General features: G+C 41.5%; 1 protein-coding gene across 1 annotated transcript in view; it reads left to right on the forward strand.

The window, feature by feature from the left end:
* The window catches only part of ccdc40 (coiled-coil domain containing 40), a 110,319-nt gene extending 87,042 nt beyond the window's left edge, over positions 1 to 23,277 (forward strand). Inside the window, exons 20-23 of the mRNA XM_060844903.1 lie at positions 4,241 to 4,361; positions 12,009 to 12,197; positions 13,726 to 13,884; positions 22,866 to 23,277. Of these exons, the coding sequence (XP_060700886.1) occupies positions 4,241 to 4,361; positions 12,009 to 12,197; positions 13,726 to 13,884; positions 22,866 to 23,117 (721 nt within the window). The 3' untranslated portion in view covers positions 23,118 to 23,277. The remainder of the gene's footprint in view (positions 1 to 4,240; positions 4,362 to 12,008; positions 12,198 to 13,725; positions 13,885 to 22,865) is intronic.
* Positions 23,278 to 27,022: the final 3,745 nt, after the last annotated feature.

Raw genomic sequence — 27,022 nt, forward strand, 5'->3', positions numbered from 1 at the left:
TTTGCCTGGCTTGCCGGGTTTTGGCACTCCCATTATTGGAGTATTATAGGGTGATCCTTGTTCCACTAGAACTCCTTGTTCTTCCAATCTGTTTATTACCCTTTGAATTTCTTTAGCTATTTCTGGTTTATTTATCCCATATTTTTTCTTTATTTCAAAGTGTCCCATGCCTGTTGGTACTGGTTCAATGTTTAACTTTCCACAATGATATGAGTCTTTCTGCCATATTTCCCAATGGGTATTGATTAGGTTAGTAACTTTGGCTTTTATTTTTGGATCTTTAACCTGCTCTAGTATCTTTTCCTTATCTGCTTCTCTATTGTCTTCTGTTTCTTCTAGTAGCCTGTACTTTTGTACTTCTGGCCATCCAATTATTAATTTTTGTCCATGTTGAATCAAATTTGGGACTATAAGGGCTTCTGCTTGAATTTGTTTTCCGTTTCCTAGAGTGAGTCTAATTTTCCCTACATCTGTTTGTTGGATAGAGATCCTATTCCCTGATATTGTTCTTGCCTGATTATTTTAATTTTTAGTTTATCTGCCAATTTCTTATCTATCAAGGACATCTCTGCCCCAGTATCTAGCATCATTGTGAGTCATTGTTCTCGGTTAGGTCTGTAGCCTTCTATCTTTCCTCTTTCTTCAGGATATCTTGTTTGTTGTTGTTTAGGGTTTATTTTCAGCATTCTTGTCTGGTGAGGTTTTTGCTTATTTCTTTCGTCTCCCTGGGCTTGTATTCTGGCTGGCCCTGACGTTTGAGCCCTTCCCTGGTTGTCTCTTGGTCTGAGGTTATACCTATGGGTTGGTTGTGGTGGTCCCTGTGGGATTCTTTGTGGATGTTCATTTCCCTGTTGCCTGTTTCCCTGATAATTATTTCCTTGGTGGTTATTTCCCCCTCTTGGTCCTTGGGGCTGGTAATTTGGAATTGGGTTGTTTCCTCTATAATTAGGACTTATCCAGGGTCTGGAGTCTGGGTTCCGAGGTCCTATTTGTCTGGGTCCCTGATAGTCAAACCTTTCTACCATTTGTCCTAGTGGTTCATATTGTGGTCGATAAGTCCATTGTCCTTTTGGTCCTGGGTGTCTTTTATTACCTTGTCCCTGTCTCTTAGGCTCAATCTTAGGTTTTTCTGTTCTTTTCCCTTCAGGGGTATTGGCGTGAGGGTTTTCCTTTCCTATTCTATCTAGTGAAAGATTTAATGATTCTCCTAACTCCGTTAAGGTTTGTCTAAATATTTGCCAAGGGTTTTGTCCTGGTCGGGCGTTATTTACTGCTGTTCTCAGATGGTTAGTGGGGGTCTCATTTCTGAGGCTCCTAAATAATTGGTTTCGGACCTGTACAAAATTTATTTCTAGATCTTCGGTCGCTTGAGTTATTTGCATTAGGGTTCTTCCTGAGTCAAGAAGAGTTTTAAATATTCTATTTGCTGCTTCTGCCCTTTGAGTTCCATATACCCGAAAATGGGCTTCATGGAGTAGTGTTAATAGGCTGATGGTGGTATTTTCTTCCTGATCTAAACAAGGACAATCTACGGCCTTAAATAGGTCACTTATTTCCCTGGGAGTTAGTCCTTCCAAAAATGCTCTTAATTTTTCGTAATTGGCTATTATGTATTTTATTGCTGTTCTGTCTTCAGTTGGGAAGTTGGGGAAGCATACCTTAAAGTTTTTTAGTGACGGGTCCCCATATACTCGTCTGGCTGCCAATTGTTGAACGGGTCCTGGTCCCTGTCTTGGGTTATTTATTAACCATCTGGCTTTGTCCGCCGCGTGTTGGGCTACTAATGCTTGTGCTGCTATCCTTCTGTTTGCCGGTATCTGTCTTACTCTATCTGGTGGGACTATAATTTGTAATGCTATGTCTTCGGCCCAGGCATGTGCTGTCATTCCTGGTATATGCGGGACTTCTCTGCCTTTAAGGTCAGGTTCTGCCCTGATTATTGTTATTGCCTGTTGTTCTGGTAGTACACTTGCAGAATGTAAAGAGGGTTCTACTCGATTTCCTTGCCCATCATCTCCTACGACCCCGTCGTAGTGATGGTGCGTTCCGTTTTGATATTCTATCCTGAACCTATATCTTACTCCTGCGGGGACAGGATCTCCTGCCTGTCTGTCTAATCCCTGGAGTATTGATTCGTCTGCTCCTAGTCTCACTACCTGTCCTCTTCGGGCCGGGGGTGAAACTGTGTCCTGGTCCCCTGCTGCCAGGATTTCCTCCCAAGTATTTCTAAAGTACTCTTGAGGAATGGCCATTTTATATTTTTATAGGAGCTCCGTTTGTGTTTGCTGTTCCCAGTACAGATGGGAAGTTATTTGGTGTTATAAGATAATATTGGTCGTGAAGCTCAAGATTAGTGCAATCTCTCGAGCCCCACGTTGGGCGCCAATTGTTATGTTATCTAGGTGGGTAACTCTAGTTTATCTCACTTAGCCTAGGGATTATTCCTCCGTACCTTCAGTGAGGCCGTTACTGGTAGTGAATACCCTTGGTGAGAATTTAAACTACTGTCTGGTCCTAGAAACTTCCAACCCGGTTAGGCTTTATCGTAGGTCTATAGGTCATCCTTCAGTATTACCCCTTTCACCTATGAGTGAGAGCGGCTCGCCTTGGGCCAACCAAGCACCTTCCTACCATTTGTAGTTCTTAACACTTCACAATAATAATACCAATATATCTTAATCAAATAACTGTTCGGCGATTCGTGTGTGTATGTAAATTAAAAATGTAATTTATTGAAACATAAGAAAAGAAATCAATCTACAGTTACTCACTCTTAGCCTTATGGTTTTCTTAGCTCAAAATCCCGATTTAAAGTCGCGAGTCAAAATTACTTTAGTTTCTTAGATTCTTCTTCAGTCAGAGTTCCAATTCAAAGTCGCGAGTCGAGTTTACCTAAGATAAAGCAGAGCTTAGTTCCCTAAGTGTCCCTCAAGGGGATCTTTTGAGCAGGCTGCAAGTTAGTTGTCTCTTGTTTGAGATCTTTTGATATTGGTTCAATATGCACAAATGTGTCTTTTGTAGCAAGCCTGTTTTGGTTCAGTAGCCGAAGCTACATTGGTTCAGTGTCTCCTGTCAGCTAGTGGCAGGAGCGATTTGCCTGCTGTGAAGCTCTGCTTATATCCCTTACAAAAAGCACTTATGTCACTAGTTCAAAGGACTGGGATCAGCTGTTTTACACCCGCTTAAAATCGTGCCGCGGTCAGCATTTAACACATGCTTGTTTAAAGGTCGCGTTTAATATCGTTAGCGTACAATAGCATAGGGTTAGTGTGCAAACTTCAAATAGGTTTATCTGTTAAGTGTCCGAAGTGGGCTTTTCAATGTTGATGATTCAGGTTCTTGTGACCTCTTGTTAAGTGTCCGAAGTGAGCTTTTCAATGTTGATGATTCAGGTTCTTGTGACCTCTTGTTAAGTGTCCGAAGTGAGCTTTTCAAGGTGGATGATTCAGGTTCCCGTGACAGTCAGCGGCTTCAGCTTTCATTCCAGGTGGCCCACCTCCCAAGGAATGTAAATTTGACCATCCAGGGTACTTTTTAACCAGTTGAGGTTTGCAGAACTAGGAAATGTCCTGCCTCCACACGAGCAACCCATGTACTAAAATAGAGAGCTAGGAGAGGGCATTTACAATATCCCTTTTCGTGTGATCTAGGAAGGGAAGGCAGATGGTCTGTTATTTAATTCAGTTCATTATAAAGACAAACTACTGAAATTCTTGGTTTAATACCTACAAATGAGGTAAACAATAGATTCAATTTCATAATTCGTTTGGAATGTATAATTTGCTTGTAGGTTCTAATGACCATCACAGCACTTTCACATTTCTCGTTTCCAACCATTCACGTTTTTCTCTTCATTCCAATTGAATAGCAATTACCTTATCTTCATGTTGCAACCATGATGATGCTATTGAGAGTAATGGCCCCTCTCCACCTTTCAGGAAAATTAATCAGACAAAAAAAGTAATCTAATTTAAAATAAACTCATAAAATTAGGTTACTGAGAATTGAAGGGCCAATAGCCTACTTCTGTTCCTACTTTCTTTATTTGTCTGCTCTCAGTGGCTATCTGGGATTAGGACTGTGTAATTGATACTTTCACTTTTAAATAGTGATCTTGACAGTGAAGCTCTTTTTTTAATTAAAAAAAACTCTTGGAAATCTATCTGCTTTTCATATTATGCATTCCATACTTCCACATTTTCTCTCCCAATGTATTTTCATTATGTATTTACATTTACAGGCGCCAGATTATGCTGTGGGAGAAGAAGATTCAACTAGCAAAAGAGGCACGGTCAGCTGTTGACTCAGATGTAGGACAGAATGAGATACGAGCCATGAAAGCTGAGATACACAGGATGCAAGTGAGTTCATCTACAAAGATGTTGCAAACCAATGAACCAAAAATAAGCTTTACACTTGATATAGTTTGAATTCAGGTTTGAGGAACTTCAGTTATCTAGAGAGATTGGCAAAATTGGGACTGTTCTCCTTTAGAACTGAGGCTAAGAGGTGGTTTGATAGAGGTATTCAAAGTCATGAAGATTCTAGACACAGTAATTCTAGACACAGTAGATAGGGTGAGATAGTTCCCATTGCTGAAATGATAAAAACTAGAGGACACTGATTTAAAGTGTATTGCAAAAGAACCAAAGGTGACATAAAGAAAGACTTTTTAATGCAGTACGTCGTTGGGAACACACTGCCTGAGAAAGTGGTTGTGGCTTTTGAGGGAAAATTATTAGCTGAAGTAGAAACGTTTGCAGGACTAAGGAAAAAGGGTATGGGGGTGGAAAATGTGGTACTTAGTGATTTGCTGTTGCAGACTGTCAGTGCAGCCACAGTTGACTGAATGGCCTTCTGTAATATAACCATTCTGATTCTAATCAAATCAACTCAAATACGATATTATTGAAATGACTCACCACTGTACAGGTGAACATGGATCAGCTTTTATATTTTTATACAAAGTAAAAATAAAGAAAACCAATAATTTCCTGATCTTTAACTTGAGAGAGAAGGAGAAAGCACATAACACTGAATTAACCAATAAACCTCTGTCAGTTAGAGCAATTAACCAAGAAACTTCTGTCAGTTAGAGCAAATTGACTGTAACTTTGTGACATGAAGAATGCAGGCCTTATTTCATGTAAATTGTTCAGCAGATTGATTAATATTACACTTAAATGGTACAGCTGTGCTGTAATCAAAATTCTATATCCACAACTTTACACAAGCAGTGTTAAGGAAAATCACAAACATATTACAATTGGCACTGTGGTGATTGGTTAACTTCATAGAATGTGTGTTCCCTGATTGGGACTGTTAACCTAGTCTTATTAGGATGCCCTGGCTGACAGTTATGAACAGGAGTGTCCCAGGTGTCATTGGAGAGGGAGCATGTGGCATCCACTAATGCTCTCAGTGGCTTTATGGAGAGGTGGGCACCGGTGGGGCGGGGGAGATGGAGTGCTTTATTTCTCCCTCCAACACTATTTTGATTTAGTTCCTACCTTTTTTCATATAAGCATTGTCCTTATCAGGCTTTGTTTATTAATGTTTCACTAGCCACATGTGTGCTTTCCTGGTGGTGAAAAATATAGAATGAAGATTCAGCACAATGGTGTCTTTTTATCATGTCACTATGCATAAACACAAAGCCATGAGTGATTTGGGGAAAATGTAAGCGCTACTGCTGGGCCCCCTTTGGGTGCAGTGGTAATATGGGGGACGTTTTAAAAGAAAAGAAAATAAACAGGAGTGTCAAGAGTTCTGTTCATTCTAAGTGCCAGCTCTGAGCTAGCTGTAAATAAAGGTGACTTGGTGACAGGATACTGATGTTTGCGGAGTTACCTCGGTGCAATGAGAGTGGGATAAATGATGTGATCATGCAAAAGCACTTACTAATTGAAGCCCAATTACAACTGGCTTTGTCATTAGAAAATGTGGCAAGTGGAGCTTATGACTTATAGGTATTCGGACAGAGTGGACACCCTCAGCAGGCCAGCTGAGCTTGGGGAGCAGTACTTGAGAGAAGGCAATTGTAAAAGCTCTCTCAGGACATATCCAGAACAGAAAGACTCTAGGTCAGCCCACAGCAAAACTTCAAAACAAAACCAAACCTCACCCAAACGATTAAAATTTTCTTGAAGATTCCAGCCAGTAGTTCCTGCCGGTATATAGACTCGAGACAGCAGAAGAGTCCCACTGGACCGAAATGAAGTTAGAGAACTTGTAGGCTGACATCTATAAGAGTGCGAGGAAAAGGTGAGGACTGCAGATGCTGGAGATCAGAGCTGAAAATGTGTTGCTGGAAAAGCGCAGCAGGTCAGGCAGCATCCAAGGAGTAGGAGAATCGACGTTTCGGGCAGAGCCCTTCTTCAGGAATGAGGAAACTGTGCCCAGCATCTTAGCCTGCTGGGCACACTTTCCTCATTCCTGAAGAAGGGCTCCATGCCCGAAACCTCGATTCTCGTGCTCCTTGGATGCTGCCTGACCTGCTGCGCTTTTCCAGCAACACATTTTCATCTATAAGAGTGTACACACTGGAAGTTCCACCTACGACTGGTTTGGAAAAGTTGAAATGTTTAGCAACATTCAAATCAGACCCAGTCAAATAAACATCTGGTTAATGGTCACCCTTCTAATTGAGGTTGATACTGTGGTGGCAGTATCAGTTATTGCCGAACCAGTCTTTACAAAAATTCACACTAAACTCTGACCCTTAAGTTTGCTCTAAGACCCTGGCCAGGTGAAGAATCTATACCTTGGAACACCAACATATTAGGGGTACAGGTTCGTTCCAGTCTCTTATGAGAAGCAGCTGGCTCAGTTCCCACTGATTGTCGTAAAAGGCTCGGGCCCAAGCATAATGGGGCAAAATTGGTTGAGTAATATTTAACTTGATTGGTTCAAAATTTTTTGATTAGAAAATGGCTGAAGTCCTAACTAAATACCCGAAAGGTTTTCAGGAAGGTCTAGACTATGAAAGGTGCCAAGGCCACCTTACATGTTGACCAAGAAGCAATTCCATGATTCTGCAAGGCCTGTCTAGTGCCACTTACCTGACTTGAGAAAATAGAGGCAGAAATCAGGATGCTGAAAAGCAAAGGAATCATCAAACACGCACAGTATGTAGACTGGGTAGCATCAATCTTACCGACTTTGTGGAGATTTCAAACAGACAACTGCATTTCACTGCTGAATAAATACCCAATTCCTCACATAGAGGACTGATATACAAAACTGGCAGGGGCAACTGTCCTTCACAAAGCTGGACATGAGCCATGCATACCTATAATTGCGAATAGATGAGGATTCCCAGAAGTATGGTCCAATTAATACCCATAAGGGTTTGTACCAATATATCAGACTGCCTGTTGGGGTATCATCAGCCTGTGCTATTTTCCAGTAGAGGCTGGAGAACATTGTATAAGGTCTACCCAGGTAGACATTTATCTGGATGATGTGCTAATAACTGGAAAGATCGATTAAGAGCAGTTAGAGAACTTTGACATGGTGCCTAAACGTTTCTCCAAAGCGGGGTATGCCTCAGGAGGGAAAAGTATATGTTTCAGGTACTTAGACTACAGAGTCGAGAAGACTGGGTTAAACCTGTTGGAAGATAAAGTGAAAACGATCAAAGGTCCCCCTTCTTCCATGTCTGAACCAGAGCTTAGGTCTTTTGTTGAGTTGCTGAATTATTACGGAAAATTAAAACATAACCTGGCCTAAGGTGGTGGCACACTATGATTCCAAGCAAAATGTGGCAAATGGCACGTAATGCCTCCCTTTACATTAGTGTTGGCTCACCAGTGGCCCTGCAGAGAGGAATGCCTGATAGCATATGCTTCCTGGACCTTGGCTAATGCCAAACGAAGATATGTCCAAGTAGAGAAGAAAGGTTTGACAGTCTTCTTTGATGTGAGAAAGTTCCACCAATACCTTTATAGATGTAAATTTGTAATAGTAACAGACCACAAACCGCTGCTAGAGCTACTTAAAGAGGATAAAGCCATGTTGTTTGTCCATTGCTTCAGGTCGAATTCAGTGGTAGCCTCTTATTCTCAATGCGTACAGTTACAAGTTAGAACACCATCCGGGTGACCAAGTGGCAAATATGGATGCCTTGAGCTGCCTCCTGCTGGTAGATATAGTAGAAGAGTACTTTCTGTTTTTAAACTTTCTGGACACCTTTCCAGTCATCACTGACCATATTGTACTGTGGACACAAAAAGAAACAGCTGGTGGTGATAGGGAAAGAAAAAAGCAACCACAACCAGAACTGAAACCCTTCTGGACCTGGTGAGACAGTTCACCACTGAGGATGGCATATTATTCCAGGATTCTGGATTAGTGATGCTGGAAGAGCACAGCAGTTCAGGCAGCATCCGAGGAGCAGTGCTGCCTGAACTGCTGTGCTCTTCCAGCACTACTAAGCCAGAATCTGGTTTCCAGCATCTGCAGTCATTATTTTCACCTATACTATTACAGGAAGCAAGAGAGATTATCTCGAGCAAAGGTCACCACCAGATACTGGCTGAACTCTACCAGAGTCATCCAGGGGTTTCCAAAATGAAAATGTTGGCAAAACGTTATGTCTGGTGGCCAGGATTGGATGCAGAGTGCCAAGAAGTACATTAATTATTGCTAAGCAGCTCCCCCACATTCATGGAAATGGCTTGATTATATGTCATCCATGCCAGTCCTTCCATGGTTTCTATGTTTTAGCCATAGTGGATGCCCACTCAAAGTGATTGGACATGCATGGAGTTCATTTGTCAAACACAGGCGTGATAATTGAAAAGTTGCAAACATCTTTTGCAACACATGGACTCCTAGAGATGTTGATTAAAGACAAAGGGCCAACATTTACCAACAGAGAAATCGAGTATTTCCTGAAGTCATTGGCATTCGTCATATAAGGCCAGCTCCATACCATCTATTGTTCAATGGTCCGGCAGAAAGAGCAGTCCAAATTTTGAAGGCAAGCTTAAAGAAACAGCTTACAGCTTGTTGGGACGGACCCGTAGGGTCTCGTCTCCACGTGTTCTTTGGAAGGAGAGATCACACTGGCTAGAGTTTGGAGCAAAAATACCGTTTATTACAGAATCAAGACTGGCAAGCTATACAACGAATTCAAGAGCATGCAATTCGTTGGAGAAGGCGTTCTGTCTTCCTCTTCGGACCTGGAGCAGTTATACTTCGCGCCTCCTCGAGTTCCCGGTCAGGTTCCCCTCGTTCGGTTCTCTCATTGGTCGGTTCACCTGTCTGTGAAGGGATTAGTGTCTCTATTGGCTGCCCCGAGATACCTGTCCAGCTCCTGCTGTGCTGAACAATGGGTAGTCATCCTGGGTTCAGCAGTTTCCGACCTTGTAATTCAAAAGTTTATTGTTTGGAAGGGTTTCCTCATTGCTATGCGTCTGGCTGTCTGGGCGTTCACAATAGTTCTCCATAGTTGAATATACAGGTATTATCATTTAACACAGAACCCGATGGAGTTTGACGTCAGTGGAGGCATTAACAAGTACTTTATCAATTAAGTGTAGTATCGGTGCGATTTACACTGTCCGATAGTTACCGGTTTCCTTTATTAACAATGAGATTGTAACAGGATGATCTGAAACTGATGGACATGTTCTAATCCCCAAGGAATGTGGCCTCAGGCAGACAGTCCTGCAGTGGCTGGGTTTACTTTACATGGCTGTGTTTTAGCTGTTACCTGACAATGTCTGCTTTAATAATGGTGCTCCCCTCCCTAGCCCCAATGTAGGTACCCCGATAGCAGATTATCCCCAACAAGCTTAACTCAATACCAAACTGTTCTGGTTCCTATTTGACTATTAGATCACCACTCACACAACTACAGGAACACCTCTAGCAGAGAGAAGACTCCACACCATGTTAAATTTAATCTTCCCAGATTTAGTGGAGAGGGTGAAACAGCATCAGGAATGCCGATAATGGATCCTCTAAGCAGTTTACTTCAGGGGAGAAACTTTGGTGTTGAAGTCACAAGAATACCTGGCCCTGTATGGGTAAGCAGCATGGTCGACATGAGGTCAGGTCCTGTGACATACAAAGGTCGGGTACAAGAGGCAGTCGTGAACAAGCCTGCAAACCACATGAAAGCTGCAAACTTGCAAACGGGGCAGAGCAAAACATACCTGGACCCTCAGAACATCTGGCAACCTGTCAGAACCCATGGGTTCTACCTCTCTGCCAAACATTGAAGAAAGCTCTGAGGACAAGATGGACACAACAGATGTCACAGCCTCTGTGCTGCTACCGCCTGAAGAAGGTGAATTTTGGCCAAGATACTCCAGGCACAAGAGGCGCGCTATCTACGCTGCCAGTACTGTCGGAGTGCATTGTCGGAGGAACTAGACCAGGTTCCCCAGGCAAAGCTGCAGGAAAACAAATGGGGCTACATCCTAGGACTTAAAGGAGAAGGACATTGTGATTGGAATGAGGTCAGCCAGGTTGACCTCATAAAATAGGAAGTTAAAAATCACACACCAGGTTATATTCCAACAGGTTTATTTGGAAGTACTAGCTTTTGGAGCGCTGCTCCATCATCAGGTGGTTGTGGAGTATAAGATATCTTAGAGTCCACAAATACCTGATGAAGGAGCAGTACTCTGAAAGCTAGTACTTCCAAATAAATCTGTTGGACAATAACCTACTGTTGTGTGATTTTTAACGTTGTATTCCCCAGTCCAACACCAGCATCTTCAAATCATAAAATATGACTTTCCTGATTGGGGCTGTTAACCTGGTGCAAGCAGAGAGTTCTGGCTGACAGATATATCTGGGGTTCTGTTTGCTCTGGGAACCTGGTCTGAACTAACCGGGTCAGTGTCATGTACTATGCACGTGCAAATAAAAGATGACTTGGTGACAGGATACCAGTTTTAATAGAGTTATTTAAGGTACCCCAACACTAATCCTGGGATATTTTGTATATCACAATTAAGTATTCCATTTTTACTTTTATTCTCTATTAACTATGTGTAGAAATATTATTATGCGGACTGCAGATCAGAGTCAAAAAGTGTTGAGCTAGAATAGCACAGCCAATCAGGCAACATCCAAAGAGCAGGAGAGTCACTGTTTTGAACATACGCTCTTCATCAGGATTGTGTGTGGGGTGCGGGGTGTTGTGTCCAAGGGGGCTGAGAGATAAATGGGAGGGGGTGAGGATGGAGGCAGGGTAGCTGGAATGTGATATGAGGATGAAGGTGGGAGGTGATAGTGATAGGTTGGAGTGGAAGGTAGAGCAGATAGGTGGGAAGGAAGATGGACAGGTAGAACAGTTCAAGAGGGCAGTGTCGAGTTGGAGGGTTGGATTTGGGATAAGGAGCGGGGAGGGGAGATGAGGAAACTGGCGACATGAATTCCGTGTGATTGGAGGATCCCAACCTAGAAGATGAGGTGTTCTTCTTCCAGTCGTCAGATGGCTAGGATATGGCAGTGGAAGAGGCAATGTCCTTGGCGGAGTGGGAGGGGGAGTTGAAGGATCAGCCACAGGGCAGTAGGGTTGTTTCGTGTGTGTGTCCCAGAGATGTTTTCTGAAGCGTTCCACAACGTTTCCCACCCCCTCCCATTTATCTCTCAATCCACCACATTCCTGATGAAGAACTTATGCTCGAACGTCGACTTTCCTGCTCCTCGGATACTGCCTGACTGGTAGTGCTGTTTCAGCGCCACACTTTTTGTATATAGAAATATTCAGAAGTATAGATTATTTCAAAATATATGACAATAATTATGGCACACACGTTGATTATTCTTTCAAGTGGTACTGTAGTAGTTTTATTTCTAATGTATTTGTGGTTATTAAATTCATGTCAATTGTCATGGAAATTAGCTCGTTTCATTTCACATAATCCTCAGTCATCTGACAATAGGCATGCATTTGTCTTGGATGAATTCAAATTAAGTTACTTGAGGTGAAAGTTCTATTACTTTGCTGTAAAATCACGTGTAAAATCTATATTCTTGATCCAAAGATACGTCATAATCAACTTATGAGGCAGCAAGAGCAAATGATTCGTGAAATGGAGGCTGTTGTCTTGCGCAGGGATACAATTGTGACACGTGCAGAAGCACAAGTCAAATTGGGCAAGAAGCAAATAACCAAACAAGATTGTCATAAAACGATAGAAGATCTATGCAAGAAAATTGCAGATATTCAAAAGGTGAGATAAATGAGACTGAATATTTCTAAAAGTCTTTGCAATTAAATAAATATGCACTATCCATTTTCACCCAGCTGAAGTTTTGGCAACCCATTGACCAATCAGCTTGATCTTTTTTCTCTTTTATTCACTCATGGGATGTGGGCATTGCTGATTGGCCCAGTTTGGCCTTGAGAAGGTGGTGGTAGTGAAGTGTCTTCCAGAACAACTACAGTCCACATGCTGTAGGCTGACCCACAATGCAATAGGGAGGCAGTTCCAGGATTTTGACCCAGTGTTATGAAGGAGCAGCAATATATTTTCATGTCAGCATGGCGTGTAGCTTGAAAATGGTGGTGTTCCCATATATCTGCTGTTCTTTCCTTCCAGATGGACATGGGTTTGGAAAGTGCTATCGAAGGATCTTTGGTGAATTTCTGCAGTGCACCTTGTAGATAAAACACACTGCTGCTACTGAGCACCAGTGATGGAGGGAGTGGGTACTTGTGCATGTGGTGCCAATCAAGCAGGCTGTTTTGTCCTGGATGGTGTCAAACTTCTTAAGTTTTATTGAAGCGACGCCTATCCAGGCAAGTGGGGAGTATTCCATCGTATTCCTGACTTTTGCCTTCACTAACACTGGGTCAAAATCCTGGAACTGCCTCCCTATTGCCTTTTGGATGATGGACAGGCTTTGAAACATGAAGAGGTAAGTTACTCAAAGTAGTATTCCTAGCCCCTGACCTGCTCTTTTAGCTACTGTGTTTATGCGGTGAGTTTATGTGATTATGTCTGGTCAATGGTAAACTTCAGGATGTTGATAGTGAGGGAATTCAGTGATGGCAACACCATTGAATGTCAAGAAGTGGTGATTAGTTTGTCTCTCACTGGAGATGGTCATTTGCTGGCATTTGTATGGCAGAAATGTTACCTGCCACTGATCAGCTCAAGAAAGGATACTGTCTGGTTGTTTTTGGACTGCTTCAACATTTGAGGAGTTGCAAGTGGTGCTGAACATTGTGCAATCATCAGTAAAGATACCCACTTCTGATCTGATGATGGATGGAAGGTCACTGATGAAGCAGTTGAAGATGGTTGTGCTAGGACACTCTACTGAGGGACTTCTGCAGAAATGTCCTGGAGTTATGATGACTGACATCCAACAACCACAACCACAACCATCTTCCTGTGTACCAGTTATGATTCCAACCAGTAGAGTGTTTGCCCCTAATATCCATTGTTTCCAATTTTGCTGGGGCTCCTTGTTGCCATACTTGGTCAAATGTGGCCTTGATGTCAAGGGCTGCCACTCTCACTGCACCTCTGTTATTCAGCTGTTTTGTCCATGTTTGAAACAATGCTATAATGAGGTCAGGAGCTGAATGGCTGTGGCAAAATGCAAACTGGGCATCGCTGAGCAAGTTATTGTGGAGCTTGTGAACAGCTACAGACCATTCAAAGTCACTTCTTTGATTTAGCTAACATGCCTATCTTCACAATGTTAATTGATGTTATTGGTCTCACTCCAGTCACACCTTTGTTTTCTTAGAACATAGAAGAATCTGACAGAACTATTGAAGAGCTGAGGGAATCACAGAGAAGTCTGTGTCAGCAACTGGAAGAAAAGCAGTCTCAGATTCATAATCAGCAATCTATGGTTGATCAACTTAATGCAACCATAGAATCTCAACAGGAAAGAAAACAAGCGGTAAGATTGGCTTGATAAGACAGGATATCCATGCTTGAAGAATTTGTAAAAGCAAATATTTAAATAATTAGTTTGGAAACTATTTTAATTTATCTTACATGATCACTAAATACAATTAATTAAGCTAATCAAGTAGCTTAACTTTAATGTTATTAGTGCTTGGCCGAGAACAATTGCAACCTATTTTGAGTATGTAGGTACATTTTTCAAACCTAATTCCATTAATGTGAGGCATCCATTGCCTGCATTAGTGCCTGTTTTACACAGAGTGCATATGAAACAACACAGCAGAATCAAAATTAGGTATCAAATAGGATTCTATATGGAGGAATTAAGCAATAAAGTAAACATTTGCACAATGAGAAGAAAGAAGATATTTCCAGCAAAATGAATAAAGAAAAGGAGATTCTAATATGTTTCATATTGTCACACTTCAAGAGATTTTCTGAAGTTTACATAATGCATGAAAGTGTTACTTAACTCATTAACATTAAGAGCTTAAATTGGCCATGAAATATTTCTCATCAGATAAAGATCCACACATATTTTCTTTATATATTCTTCCTGCCAAAGTGCATAACCTTACATTTTTCAACATTATATTCCAACAGCCAAGATTTCGATAACTTGCTTAACTTGCATATATTGCTCCATATGCTCTTTGTGTCATCTTCACCACTTGCCTTCCCATCTATTTTTGAGCCATCTGCAAGTATATTCATTTTCCTCATTCAAGTATGTTCTAAATAATGCCAGTCTCAGCAGTGTTCCCTGTGGTACTGCACTAGTTACAGGTTCTTATCCTGAAAGTGCCCCCATTATCTCAACACTCTATCATCTATTAGTTAGTCAATCTTCTATCCGTGCTAATATACCACCTCGACCACCTAGGTTCGTGGCTTATTCAGGAGCTTATGGGGTACCTTACAAAATGTGTTTTGGAGATCCAAATTTATTACATCCTGTGTTTCTCCTTTATGTATTTTGCTTATTACCCCTTCAAAGAATTCTAATAAATCTGACAGGCATGATTGCCTCTTCATGAAATCTTTTTAAAAATCACAGTTATCTCCCACCTTCCTCCTCCACTGTTCTGAATTCATTAACTCTTAATATACTTTCAATAATTGCTGAATGCCTTTCAGTAACTTGGCGAACTGCCATAGTTGAGTTTCAACAGTGTCAAAGTAGAGATAAGGAGATATCACACATCATCCTGTTTTGCCAATGTCCGGATATTCACACTTCCAATAGCATTGTTGGATAAGAATCAAGAGCTGAACTACTGATCCATTTTGTCCTCTTTGTCCTTCGTCACTGAAGCCCATTTAACTGCTTCAGTCAGTATTGATATCAGCTCACTAATCATGGTCATAGCTCAAAACCGAAGTCACAAATATAGATGTAATTCCAGGGACTGTAAGTGGGACACAAGTCTTCGACTGGCAGATGTTTTTATGTGTCCAATTTATACAAAAAAAACTCAATATGGAAACATCTCCCAGTCTGAACTTGTGATCAATCTACAGTTCCACAGCAGGTAAAAACAGCAGTAATTACATGATTGTTGCTTGTCAGTGCAACTGTCATCACATAAACAAATTACAAGAAATAAGTTGGATGCAATACTTGATGTAATTTAAATAAAATGCTGTTGTATGGATGAAGGGATACTGACATTTTTATTTGTACGAACATACAGAACTGAAAATAGAATTGGAGGTCCAATTTCTTGGAAACGTTTGATCACATTAAGAAAAAAATTACTAAAGAATTTATTGATTAATAATATCCAACAGAGCATATAGAGTCTTAGCGTCATAGAAAACTACAGCACGCAACCAATCCTTTGGTCCAACTCGTGCATGCCAAACAGATATCCTAACCTAATCTACTCCCATTTGTCAGCACTTGACCCATATCCCTCTCAACCCTTCCTACTCATATACTCACCCAGATGGTTTTCTAATGCTGCAATTATGCCAGCCTCCATCACTTCTTCTAGCAGCACATTTCATACGCACACCACCCTCTGCATGAAAACGTTGCCCCTAGGTTCCTTTTATATGTTTCCCCTCTCACCCTATAACTATGCCCTCTAGTTCTGGACTGCCCCACCCCAGGGCAATCCATTGTCTATTTATCCTATCCATGTCCCTCATGATTTTATAAATTTCTGTAAGGTCATCCCTCAGCCCCCAACAGTCCAGGGAAAACAACCGCAGGTTATTCAGCTTCTCCCTACAGCTCAAATCCTCCAACCCTGGCAACATCCTTGTAAATCTTTTCTGAACCCTTTCAAGTTACACAACATGCTTCTGATCAGAAGTAGACCAGAATTGCATGTAATATTCCATAAGTGGCCGAACCAAATATCCTGTACAGCCACAATATGACCTCCCAACTCCTATACTCAATGCTCTGACCAATAGAGGAAAGCATACCAAACGCCTTCTTCACTATCCAATCTACTTGCGACTCCACTTTCAAGGAGCTATGAACTTGCACTCCAAGATCTCTTTGGTCAGCAACACACTCTAGGACTTTATCATTAAGTATATCAGTCCTGCTCTGATTTGCTTTTCCAAAATGCAGCACCTCACATTTATCTAAATTAAACTCTCATCTGCCACTCCTCAGACCACTGGCCCATTTGATCAAGATCCCATTGTACTCTGAAGTAACCTTCTTTGCTGTCAACTACACCTCCAATTTTGGTGTTATCTGCAAACTTACTAACTATACCTCTTATGTTCACATCCAAATCATTTACATAAATGTCAAAAAACAGTGGACCCAGCACTCACCCAAATGGCACACCACTGGTCACAGGCCTCCAGTCTGAAAAGCAACTCTTCACCACCACCTCCTGTCTTCTTCCTTCGAGCCAGTTCTGTATCCAAATAGCAGTTCTCCCTGAACCTCCCATCAGGAACATTGTCAAATACCTTACTGAAGTTCATATAGAAGATGTCCACCGCTCTGCCCTCATCAATCCGCTTTGTTACTTCTTCAAAAAACTCAATCAATTATGTGAGACATGATTTCCTATACACAAAGACATGTTGACTATCACTAATCAGTCCTTGCCTTTCCAAATATATGTAAAATCCTGTCCCTCAGGAGACCCTCCAACAACTTGCCCACCACCAATATCAGCCTCAATGGTCTATAGTTCCCTGGCTTTTCCACACCACTGTTCTTAAATAGTGGCACCACATTAGCCAACCTCCAGTCTTCCGGCGCCTCACCTGTGACTGTCAATGATACAAATGTCTGAGCAAAGAGCCCAGCAATCACTTCCCTAGCTTCCCACAGGGTTCTAGGGCACACCTAATCAGGTCCTGGGGACTCATCCATTTTTATGCGTTTCAAGACATCCAGCACCTCCCTCTCTATAATACAGACATTTTTCAAGGTGCCACCATCTATTTCCCCACATTCTGTATCTTCTATATCCTTCTCCACAGTAAACATTAATATAAAATATTCATTTGGTATCTCCCCAATCTCGTGCACTGCACACATAGGCTGCTTGCTGATCTTTCAGGGGCCCTATTCTCTCCCTAGTTACCCTTTTGTCCTTATGTATTTATAAAAGCCCTTTGGATTCTTCTTAACCCTATTTGCCAAAGCTATCTTATGTCCCCTTCTTGCTCTCCTGGTTTCCCTCTTAAGTATATTCCTATTGCCTTTATATTCTTGTAAGGATCTTCCCGATCTCTCCTGCCTATACCAGACATATACTTCCTTCTTTTTATTAACCAAAACCTCAATTTCTCCAGTCATCCAACACTCCCTATACCTACCAGCCTTTCCTTTCACCCTGACAGGAATATACTTTCTCTGGACTCTCATAATCTCATTTTTGAAAGCTTCCCATTTTCCAGCCATCCCTTTACCTGCGAACATCTGCCCCCAATCTGCTTTTGAAAGTTCTTGTCTAATACCATCAAAATTAGCCTTCCTCCAATTTAGAACTTCAACTTTTAGATCCAGTCTATCCTTTTCCATCACAATTTTAAAACTAATAGAATTATGGTTGCTGACCCCAAAGTGCTCCCCCACTGACACCTCAGTCACCTGCCCTGCCTTATTTACCAAGAGCAGGTCAAGTTTTACACCTTCTCTAGTAGGCACATTCACTGAATCAGAAATCTTTCTTATACACACTTTCCAAATTCCTCTCCACCTAACCCCTTAACACTATGGCAGTCCCAGTCTATGCTTGGAAAGTTAAAATCCCCTTATATAACCACATTATTATTCTTACAGATAACTGAGATATCCTTACAAATTTGTTTCTCAATTTCCTGCTGACTATTAGGGGGTCTACAATACAATAGCAATAAGGTGATCATCCCTTTCTTATTTCTCAGTTCCACCCAAATAACTTCCCCGGATGTATTCCCAGGAATATCCTCCCTAAGTAATGCTATCCCTTATCAAAATGCTACTCTCCCTTCTATCTTGCCCCATTTTCTATCCTTCCTGTAGCATTTGTATTTAGGAAGATTAAACTGCCAGTCCTGTCCATCCCTGAACCATATCTCTGTAATTGCTATGTTATCCCAGACCCATGTTCCTAACCATGCCCTGAGTTCATATGCCTTCCCTGTTGGCCTGTTGCATTGAAGTAATTGCAGTTTAATGTATCAGTCCTACCTTGTTCTCTACTTTGTTCCTTCCTGCCCTGAATGTTTGACTCACTCCCTTTCTCAACTGTACCAGTCTCAGATGATCTCTCTCCTCACTACTTCCCTGCATTTCACCCCCTCGCACCACCCCCCCATACCACCTACTAGTTTAAATCCTCCCGAGCAGCTCGAGCAAATCTCCCTGTTAGTATATTACTCCCCATCCAATACAGGTGCAATCAATCTTCTTGTACAGATCACTTCTACCCCATAAGAGATTCCAATGATCCAAAAATGTGAACCCTTCTCCCTTGCACCATCTCCTCAGCCATGTGTTCATCTGCTCTACCCTCTCTTTCCTATCCTCATTACTTATAGCACTGGGAATAATCCAGATATGACTACCTTTGAGGATCTACCTTTTTAAACTCCTGCCTAACTTTCTATTTTCTCCCTTCAGAATCTCCCCCCCCCAGCGGCATCACAATTGATTGCTCGGAACCCGACATACCCCTCATTACATTAGAGCCTGTCTTGATATCAGAAACTAGGCTATTCATGCTATATTCCCCATAGAGTCCATCACCCCCTATATTATCCAAGACAACATACTTGTTTGAAATGGGGACAGCCACAGAAAACTCCTGCACTAGCTGCCTACCTTTCCTACCCATCTATCTGACTGTAACTGTGGCTTTTCTCTCTTCCTATAACTGCCATCCATCACACCCCCTAGATGTTGTAATTTCCTCAATGTTCCTCCAACGATCCATTCGATCTAGTAGGATTCGCATTCAAAAACACTTCTTGCAGACATAATTTTCAGTAACATGTAAACTCTCTTGAAACTCTCACGTCTGACAAGAAGAGCATATCACTCTACTAAAGGCCACTGTTACTGCTTCACAATCTACAAACCCAGAAAATAGCACCATTGTTTTGCTCTAAAAAGAAGTGCTCCAGGCTAATTTAGTACTTATGGTTTATATTTTTAACGTTTAGTTGAAAATGTGTTGCTGGTTAAAGCACAGCAGGTTAGGCAGCATCCAAGGAACAGGAAATTCGACGTTTCGGGCCAGAGCCCTTCATCAGGAATGGGGAGAGTGTGCCAGGCAGGCTAAGATAAAAGGTAGGGAGGAGGGACTTGGGGGAGGGGCGATGGGGATGTGATAGGTGGAAGGAGGTCAAGGTGAGGGTGATAGGCCGGATTGGGGTGGGGGCGGAGAGGTCAGGAAGAAGATTGCAGGTTAGGAGGGCGGTTCCCTCAACTCAGCACTGCCTCGGTTCCCTCAACTCAGCACCGCCCTCCTAACCTGCAATCTTCTTCCTGACCTCTCCGCCCCCACCCCACTCCGGCCTATCACCCTCACCTTGACCTCCTTCCACCTATCACATCCCCATCGCCCCTCCCCCAAGTCCCTCCTCCCTACCTTTTATCTTAGCCTGCCTGGCACACTCTCCTCATTCCTGATGAAGGGCTCTGGCCCGAAACGTCGAATTTCCTGTTCCTTGGATGCTGCCTAACTTGCTGTGCTTTAACCAGCAACACATTTTCAACTGTGATCTCCAGCATCTGCAGACCTCACTTTTTACTCGAAGATTTTTAACATTTAATCAAGTGACAGATTTAAAGAAAATATATAATCCAGAAAGAACCAACTCCACTCACTACTATAGACTCACAGCAAGGTTGCACGTTAAAAACTATTAGATTGCAATAAATGGTGTAAAATATGATATTTAATGATAACTATGATAATGTTATCATTAAATATCTTCTCTAGGCAGCAATGCATTTTCTGTGCACTGCTAATCAACCATATTTATTCATGTCTTCTTTACTAAACAACCATATTTGTTCTTTTTTTCATTGTGTATGAATGCAATATTCATGTAACCATTTCTTCTCTTCCATGCCTCTTCCCAAATCAGTAATTTCTACCTGGATGGTACTGCCACAAACACCCACATACTTTCCCTAGTTTACCGGTGCTTGTATTTGAGCTTGAATCTAGCATGGGAGGAGAAAGTGAGGTCTGCAGATGCTGGAGATCAGAGCTGAAAATGTGTCGCTGGAAAAGCGCAGCAGGTCAGGCAGCATCCAAGGAACAGGAGAATCGATGTTCCTGAAGAAGGGCTTATGCCCGAAACGTCAATTCTCCTGTTCCTTGGATGCTGCTGACCTACTGCGCTTTTCCAGCGACACATTTTCAGTTTGAATCTAGTATACCAGTGTATGATTAGCTCATTGTTAAATCTTAACTCCGCTTGGATAACTTCAACCCTTTTTTTAATTCAATGTGGCTTATCACTTGATGCAGTTGCCATGATGCATTGAAAAGAGGGTATTCATTAACATGTTTTAATTTATGACAAAAGCAAATGACTATATTGTCTCCATTATGTACCCTGTTTCACTTAAATAATTTGACGTCAGTGAAAAGCTGTGGTTGACAGAGTGCATCATTACTGCACACTTCATAGGTAGGGTGATGAAGAAATTTGATAATGTGATAATACATGATAAGTGAAGCAGTGACTCTGGTCAAAAGTCTGCATCACAGATACTCTAAGTTCACTCCTATGTAATATATAAATCAAGCAGAGGAATACATTCCCTGTTGTATTTCATACTTTTCAAAGAGGCATCACAGTTGCATCAATTATGACACATCTGGATAGTAGTAACAGGATAGGTCAGAGTCAGCATGGCTTTATGAAGGGGAAATCTTACTTGACTAATCTTCTGGAATTTTTTGAGGATGTAACTTTGAAGATGGACGAGGGAGATCCAGTAGATGTAGTGTACCTGGACTTTCAGAAAGCTTTTGATGAAGTCCCACATAGGAGGTTAGTGAGCAAAATTAGGGCGCATGGTATTGGGGGCAAAGTACTAATTTGGATTGAAAGTTGGTTGGCTGATAGGAAACAAAGAGTAGTGATAAACGGCTCCACTTCGGAATGGCAGGCAGTGACCAGTGGGGCGCTGCAGGGATCAGTTCTGGGACCGCAACTTTTTACAATATATGTTAATGATATAGAAGATGGTATTAGTAATAACATTAGCAAATTTGCTGATGATATAAAGCTGGGTGGCAGGGTGAAATGTGATGAGGATGTTAGGAGATTACAGGGTGACCTGGACAAGTTAGGTGAGTGGTCAGATACATGGCAGATGCAGTTTAATGTGGATAAATGTATGGTTATTCACTTTGGTGGCAAGAACAGGAAGGCAGATTACTACCTAAATGGAATCAGTTTAGGTAAAGGGGCAGTACAGAGAGATCTGGGTGTTCTTGTACACCAGTCAATGAAGGTAAGCATGCAGGTACAGCAGGTAGTGAAAAAGGCTAATAGCATGCTGACCTTCATAACAAGAGGGATTGAGTATAGAAGCAAAGAGGTTCTTCTGCAGCTGTACAGGGCCCTGGTGAGACCACACCTGGAGTACCGGTGTGCAGTTCTGGTCTCCAAATTTGCTGAAAGACATTCTGGCTATCGAGGGAGTGCAGCGTAGGTTCACGAGGTCAATTCCTGGAATGGCGGGATTACCTTACGCTGAAAGACTGGAGCGACTGGGCTTGTATACCCTTGAGTTTAGAAGACTGAGAGGGGATCTGATTGAGACATATTAGATTATTAAAGGATTGGACACTCTGGAGGCAGGAAACATGTTTCCGCTGCTGGGTGAGTGCCGAACCAGAGGACACAGCTTAAAAATACGGGGTAGACCATTTAGGACAGAGATGAGGAGAAACTTCTTCACCCAGAGAGTGGTAGCTGTGTGGAATGCTCTGCCCCAGAGGGCAATGGAGGCCCAGTCTCTGGATTCATTTAAGAAAGAGTTGGATAGAGCTCTCAAGGATTGTGGAATTAAGTGTCATGGAGATAAGGCAGGAACAGGATACTGATTAAGGATGATCAGCCATGATCATATGGAACGGTGGTGCAGGCTCAAAGGGCAGAATGGCCTACTTGTGCAACTATTGTCTATTGGTGAATATGAGGCTTAGGAGGGAAAAGCCTCTTTGTGGTATTTTGCATTTGTAATTTGACAATAATGCCACATAATTCAGCCACTCAAATGTATACAATTATTTTTTGATTAGATTAGATTACCTACAGTTCACTTTTTGCCCTTTCTTCACCTCTTTTCCTCTTCAGGAAATATTGTGTGAAGGAATCAAAAAAATGACAAATCATCTTGATATACAGTATAGTAATACCAAAGAAGTACATGAACAGACCACTGAAAATGCATTTTTGCCTGGGAATAATGAAACAATGACTTAAATGAGACCATTAAATATAATTACAACATATTTACTATTTTTCGTTATTCAGAATCTGATGAAAATAGTGACGTTACAGACGCGGCTCAAACATCTCGAGGCAGCAAAAGAAGGAAAGTACATATTACAGTGCAAATCTGAACAGTTACTGAGGAATGAAATACAGAAACAAGAGAATCGAATCCACACCATCAACACTATTGTTGCACGTATCCAGGAGGAATGGCCTCAATACCAGGGAATACTTCGTAAAGTGACACTTGCACTAGCAGCACGGGGAACAGCTTCGGTGGAATTACCATGAAAAAAAATACACAGAACGTGCAGCAAACTAGCTAATGAGGAAGACCAATGTGGCAGGGGAAATATACATTCATAAAGATAGTAATGAGTGGAATTTACTGGAACAAGAAGTGGTTTGCACTCAGAATGTCTAAAAGGATATTGGAAATAGCTTTTATGTGAATCTTTAGATTTATGCTGTAAGAATGATATTTGAAATAAAATTTGATTTACTAGTGTAATTTTGGTGATTAGATCATCTTACATTAATACAGAGAATACCTGGAAGAAATCAAATTAAAATGGAACTGATATGGTGACATTTGGAAGCAAACTTATCAAGATAATAAAATGGCACATGATGGACTCTGTGACTTACTAATGAGTTATGTGTGGGATAATAATTTTGGTTTTCTATCAACAAATGCAAAGCTGATTGTCCAACTGAGAGAGCAGAAAATCAACTATCAGCAGTTTCACAGATAGGTTTCTTTTTGCAAAACAGAAGGACCATGAACAGGAATGGTGTTTGGCACACCTGCCTTCGTTGGTCAGAGCATTGAGCATAGGAGTTAGGAGGTCATGTTGCAGCTGTCCAGAACATTGTTGAGGTGGCTTTTAAAATAGTGCATATACTCTGCTTGTCCTTCTATAGGAAGGATGTTGTTAAATTTAAGGGGTACAGAAAAGATTTATGAGCATGTTGCCAAAATTGGAGAGTTTGAATTACAGGGAGAGGTTGGAGCTTTTTTCCCTGGACCATTAGAGGCTGAGAGGTGACCTTATAGTTGTTTATAAAATCGTGAAGGGCATGGCTAGGATGAATAGCCAAGGTCTTTTTCCTTGGGTGGAGGATGGTGAGAGGGGAAAGGTTTTGAAAGGACCTGAGGGGTAACTTTTTCCCACAGAGGGTGGTGTGTGTATGGAATAAGCTGCTGGAGGAAATGGTAGAGTAGAGTACAATTACAAAATTTAAAAGGCATCTGGGTGGGTACATGAACAGGAAAGGTTTAAAAGGAAATAGGTCAAATGCTGGCAAATGGGGCATCGGATTGGGATGTCGAGTTGACTCAGATGGATTGGACCGAAGAGTCTGTTTCCATGCTGTATGATTCAATGATACTAAATATATGAATGTTTTTGGGTTTTGAAGAGTTAAGAAAATGGTGCAATGTAGGTTTTTCTTCTTGGGAGAAATGATTTTGCTTCTGAGAATAATTAACATTATTAGAGGGCAACATGAGGCCAAATAAGATAAGATGTGGACAAAAAATCAATTAACCTGTGCTGCATTGATCAGTTGGGTAAAGATCTGACATTCTTAGCTTTCAACCATTTTCTCTAGAAACATATGCCTAAGAGAAAAACTTCATTTGAAATCAATTAAAATCGTTAAGGCTTGAATTTTTCTTTACTCTCTGTAAAAGGGCAAGAGGAAGTGTTTCAAGTTGCCCATTGTAAAAAACTGAAAGAACTGCGGATTCTGGAAATCAGAAACAAAACAGAAATTGCTGGAAAAAATCAGCAGGCCTTGTAGCATCTGTGGAGAGAAGTCAGTTAACATTTTGGGTCCAGTGATCCTTCTTCAGAACTGATGGCAGCTAGGAAATATTTGTGTTTTTTTGTGCAGAAGATGTCCTTTTTATGTCCTTCTTTCTACTTCCATGAATAACTTCATTTCTTACCTGTAATCAGTCAGAGAATTTACACGATACTAGGAGGCCATTTGACCTTTCATTCCTGTAAGTGCTCTGCATTTAACTCTACTCACCTAGGCTTGCCCTTTGAAACAGTTCTTTGTCAATATTTGTCCCCATCCTTTATTCTGGATTTTGCTATCCTTCACTACCTCTGGTCAGAGATTTCATGTCTTTTTTTTTGTTTTTCTTTTTTTCTTTTTTTTCTTTTTTTTTACTTTTTTTTTGTTTTTTTTGTGTGTGTGCAGCTGTGAGACACAGTGAGAGACAAGGTGTACAAATCTTTATTCAATTTCCACCACCAGGAAAAGTAGAAAAACACCCGAGTGGCTTGTGACAAGCAGTGCCCTTCACATCAAAGGGCAATGCTGTGTGAGATTTCATGTCTTAACAGCTTTCTATTTAAATATTTCCTAATCTCTCATTATATTTATGGTGATGATCTCAAATTGATGTCCTCTAGTTGTCAACTCACTAACCAGTTGAATATATATTCACCACAGAGTAGATACCAAAGGGAAAGGATAAGGCCATTGATATTTATGAGGAACAAAGGACATTTTAGAAGGGCAAGATAGTGGGACAGTACATATACTTCTGAGAGGAATTGAAACAAATCGAAAGACACTTTTGCATGACTGATCAGGAAAAGGCTTTGCACTGAAGGGGTGTGCTCATTCTGCAAAATAAAACACTTACAGCTCCAAACAACAGCATCCCAAACATGTCCCACATTTATTAATTTGAGACAAGAAGAGCACCAAACAATCACCAGCAGCAATGATGCTGGAGAAGTTATTACACATTAAGCCAAGCAGGAGCATTTATTGTCCATGTAAATGGAAGCTAAGGGCGTGAGGATGAAATTATTATGTATTTTGTAGTTTCTAAGGTCGTCAGGCTGTACTATAGGAAATGATGAAAACCAGCAAGACTCACCAGATTGAGCTAATTGCCACATGCATGGCAAGCTGTGGAAAGGTCAAGCCATCTTACACATGGCAGCATTTGGAATGGAAAAACCGGTCATGGGTCAGGGAAGAGGCAGATCACCACTGGCTGTATAGTTGGCTTTGTTGCAAGACATAATCAGCCTAATAAGGTCCAAAAGTCATGATAACCAAGAGAAAACATAGCTCTTATCCCTGATGTTTCTTCATCGTCTGGGGAGGCAATCAACTAGTGGTATGATTGCTATTATTACAGAGACTCAGCTCATGTTCTGGGCATCAGAGTTCAAATCCCACGGTAGAATTTGAATTCAATAGCAATTTCTGGATTTAAGCATTTGCTGATGACTATGAAAGCATTGTCAATTGTTGAAAAGACTCATCTGTTCACTAATGTCCTTCAGGGAAGGAAATCTGCCACCCTCACCTGTACTATCCTATATGTGACAATAGAACACAGCAATGTCAACTGCCCTGTAAAATGGTCCAGCAAACCACTCAGTTGTATCAATTGCCATGAAGTCCCAGCAAATAAAATAAACTGGATCAATCTAAGCACCAGAAATGACAATGGCAAAAACAGCCTTTTCAGCCTTCAAAGTCTTCCTTGCCAATATCTGGGAGCTAATGCCAAAGTTGAGAGAGTTGTCTCATAGACAAGTTAAGAAACAGCCTGATGTAGACTTACTCACTGAATCATACCTTACAGACCATGTCCCAGACACCACCATCACCATTCCTGGATATGTCCTGTCTTGCTAGTTGGACAGACCCATCACAGGTGTTGGCACAGCCAGGAAGGAGTTGCTCTGGGATTCTTCAACATTGACTTTGAATACCATGGCACCAAGTCCCACAATGTTAGGTTAAACACTGGCAGTGGAACTTCCTGCTAACTACTATGTACCGACCTCCCTCGGCTAATGAATCTTCCATGTTGCACCCACTTGAGGGGAGGGTGGCAAGGGAGCAAAATAAACTTTATAAATAGCTCAGCAGCAACACTATTGATTGAACTGGTTGGGTCTTAAAGAATGTAGCTGCTGGAATGAGTCTGCAGCAGATGGTGAGGAAACCAACAAGGGGAAAAATACACTTGATTGCATCCTTACTGGTCTGCTGAGTACAGATACGTGTATCCATGACAGTATCGGTAAGGGGGACCACCACACAGTCCTTGTGAAGATTAAGTCCCACCTTCATAGTATCTTCCATCATGTTGTGTTGTACTATCACCATGCTAAATAGTCAGACTTCAAACAGATCTAGCAAGGCCAGTG

Source organism: Hemiscyllium ocellatum, chromosome 25 (genome assembly GCF_020745735.1).
Source record: "Hemiscyllium ocellatum isolate sHemOce1 chromosome 25, sHemOce1.pat.X.cur, whole genome shotgun sequence".
NCBI classification, from domain to species: domain Eukaryota; kingdom Metazoa; phylum Chordata; class Chondrichthyes; order Orectolobiformes; family Hemiscylliidae; genus Hemiscyllium; species Hemiscyllium ocellatum.